The sequence below is a fragment of the Penaeus chinensis genome, chromosome 3 (assembly GCF_019202785.1).
Source record: "Penaeus chinensis breed Huanghai No. 1 chromosome 3, ASM1920278v2, whole genome shotgun sequence".
Lineage (NCBI taxonomy): Eukaryota > Metazoa > Arthropoda > Malacostraca > Decapoda > Penaeidae > Penaeus > Penaeus chinensis.
The window spans coordinates 24485058-24487557 of NC_061821.1; the positions used below are offsets into that span (position 1 = coordinate 24485058).

At 42.2% G+C, this 2500-nt stretch overlaps 1 protein-coding gene across 2 annotated transcripts in view; it reads right to left on the minus strand.

Moving 5' to 3' along the window:
- Positions 1-2500, minus strand: part of LOC125042207 (WD repeat, SAM and U-box domain-containing protein 1-like) — a 23073-nt gene that overhangs the window by 15824 nt on the left and 4749 nt on the right. For both annotated transcript variants that reach the window (XM_047637716.1, XM_047637708.1), the window contains exon 2: positions 1711-1872. In XM_047637716.1, the coding sequence (XP_047493672.1) occupies positions 1711-1862 (152 nt within the window). In that variant the 5' untranslated portion in view covers positions 1863-1872. The remainder of the gene's footprint in view (positions 1-1710; positions 1873-2500) is intronic.

Genomic DNA, 2500 nt, shown 5'->3' on the forward strand with positions numbered 1-2500 from the left:
ATACACATTCCAACTAGTATTTTTTCCCCATTTTATCTGCAATTCCCCCCCTTAGTAGCACCCTAAACACCCAAGTTCCACGCACTCCTTTATAACACGCCCCCTCAAGCCAAAATCGCCCTTGTGGAGCCACGTCAATAAGCATCAATAATGATGTTTGCCAAGGGCCCAGCAAGATGCATAATCTTCGATGCACCGACTCCTTCAAACATTCACGACGCGCGCCTTGGCCAAAGATCCCGGACCCGTTTGGTTTCATGTTGACAATCTAACGCCCTTTGAGTTTCTAATCGCTTTATCTTCATTGTTGGGCGAGGACTAATGATTTTCGCTATTCACTTTGTCTTCTTTGTTGGGTTAGGACGAATGATTTTCTCTAATCAATTTATTTTAATTGTTGGGTTAGGACTAACGATTTCACAGTTCTGTTTGAGACGAATCGACACAACGTATCGATTTCCTGGTGTATTTCTTTATCTCGTCTTTCAAATACAAAATGGCGATGGTAACAATGTTTAATAGGAGGTTAGACTAGCGGTAATGCAATATAAAAATACTTTGCAATTGTATATCATTGGGCATTTTAGCAGTCACTACTTTAGCAGTCACTCATTAACATTCAGAAACATCGGAAATTGGCACGGAACCACTAGATCCCAATTCAATATAAGCAGTTTGACATGGAACTTATTACATATTAATTCAAAACAAGCAATTCGAATCATTCTCACGTTCTTTACGAAGCTTTAGAAAAAAAGAGGTTAAATAAAGATGAAGGTCACTCGCCAAACGCAACGACAGAGAATCAATAGCGATAAAAGGAGCAAGTATATTTTGGTGCATTTTTATCAAAAATTCTTCCCTTGCGGTCGAAGTTTTCTTGGGTGTGACGTTCAATTATGTACTGCTTCACCTATAATACGTAAGGCAAGATTTACCCCACTCACACTCACACACACACACACACACACACACACACACACACACACACACACACACACACACACACACACACACACACACACACACACAGCCACACACAAGTACAAACTTAAACGAGTAAATAAAAATAAAGGTAACGTGTATCTATATCAGTGTCTACTGATAAAAAAAATGGCCGTTGTAAATCACGACAATCATCCAAATAGTCCAGGTGTTATAACAATCAGCGGCTCATTTTCCTAACAGATTTTGTGGATTTGCCCGAGCCACTTCTTTAGTCGTCTCAAGCGCCCCCTCCACCCAGGGTTGCCTCTGAAGGAGACACCTGTTGGGCGGGATTGTCCTCAGGGAGTCAAGCACACTGCCCGCTAAGCCTGAGTTGGCGGTCCGGATTGTGCGAGGAAACCGACGGGTCCTACGCACAGTCGGTGCTTGTACATGTGATCCTGCCCAAGGCTAATCTTAGTCCTACCAACTGTAACCCATGGCACAGAGCATGGACCCGTCGCAAAAGGTGTCAATGCGAGACTGCTTCCCAGCTTAACCGACAATATCAGGGCTCTGAAGATATGTAGCTTGGTCCTCCTGCACACGTGCCCCAATCTGCCGCCTCGCCAATCTGTCTACTGACTTTCCGATGGCCCTGCGTTATGAACTATGCCATACTCTGTGCAATTACGAACATTATACTAAGACATTATAAATAATGCTATCAACAAGTAAGAACTGAAGAATAACGTAATTCCCAAACCAGACAAAGCTACTCACGAAGACCCCGTCGCCAGCAGAGAGCGGCCGGCGAAGTCAACGCTAGTGACGTCGTTGGAGTGGGCCTTGAGCGTGCAAACGGGCGAGGGCCTCCCGCCGCCGGCGCCGTCCTCGTCGCCAACGCTCCGGGCGCCGCCGCGATTTCTGTTCATGGCACTACATCTGGGGCGGGAAACACGTTTTTCGATAAGAATGACAAGAATTATAACGAATATGATGAAAGTAATTTTAATGCTACAATAATAATAATGAGAATGATGATATGATGATAATTTTAGCAGCAGTAGTAGTAATAGTAAAGTAAAAACAACACTAAGACTGAAAAAGGGTTCAAAGGTGTTTACTATCAATAGGAAAAAAATCGTTCCAATTGCAAACAGGATTCATTGAGGAGTTTTTTTTTTCCGTCTTGGGTTGGTTGTTCATTACTAAATACAATAATGGCATATTGTGACACTGACCAACCAACTGCAAATACTAAACATAACATGGACGTCTCATCATAAAAAACAATTAGTGTAAACAGCTACGTCAACAACCATAATAATAATAACCAAGAAAATAACTGCAATGATAACGAAAAGAAAACAGTATCATATTCACACCTGTTATCAAATAAATAAATAAAACGGTCAACAACCCACACCTCACCTTTCCCTTATTAGTTCCAAGTCACGAAAGTGGTCGTCATCTTCTAAGCTGTTAGTATCTGGTTCCATTTTCTCCAATTATGTGCTGTCTACCTGCTGGTGAATGCCTGTGTATCTTGTTTTGTTTTCCAATCTGTTGT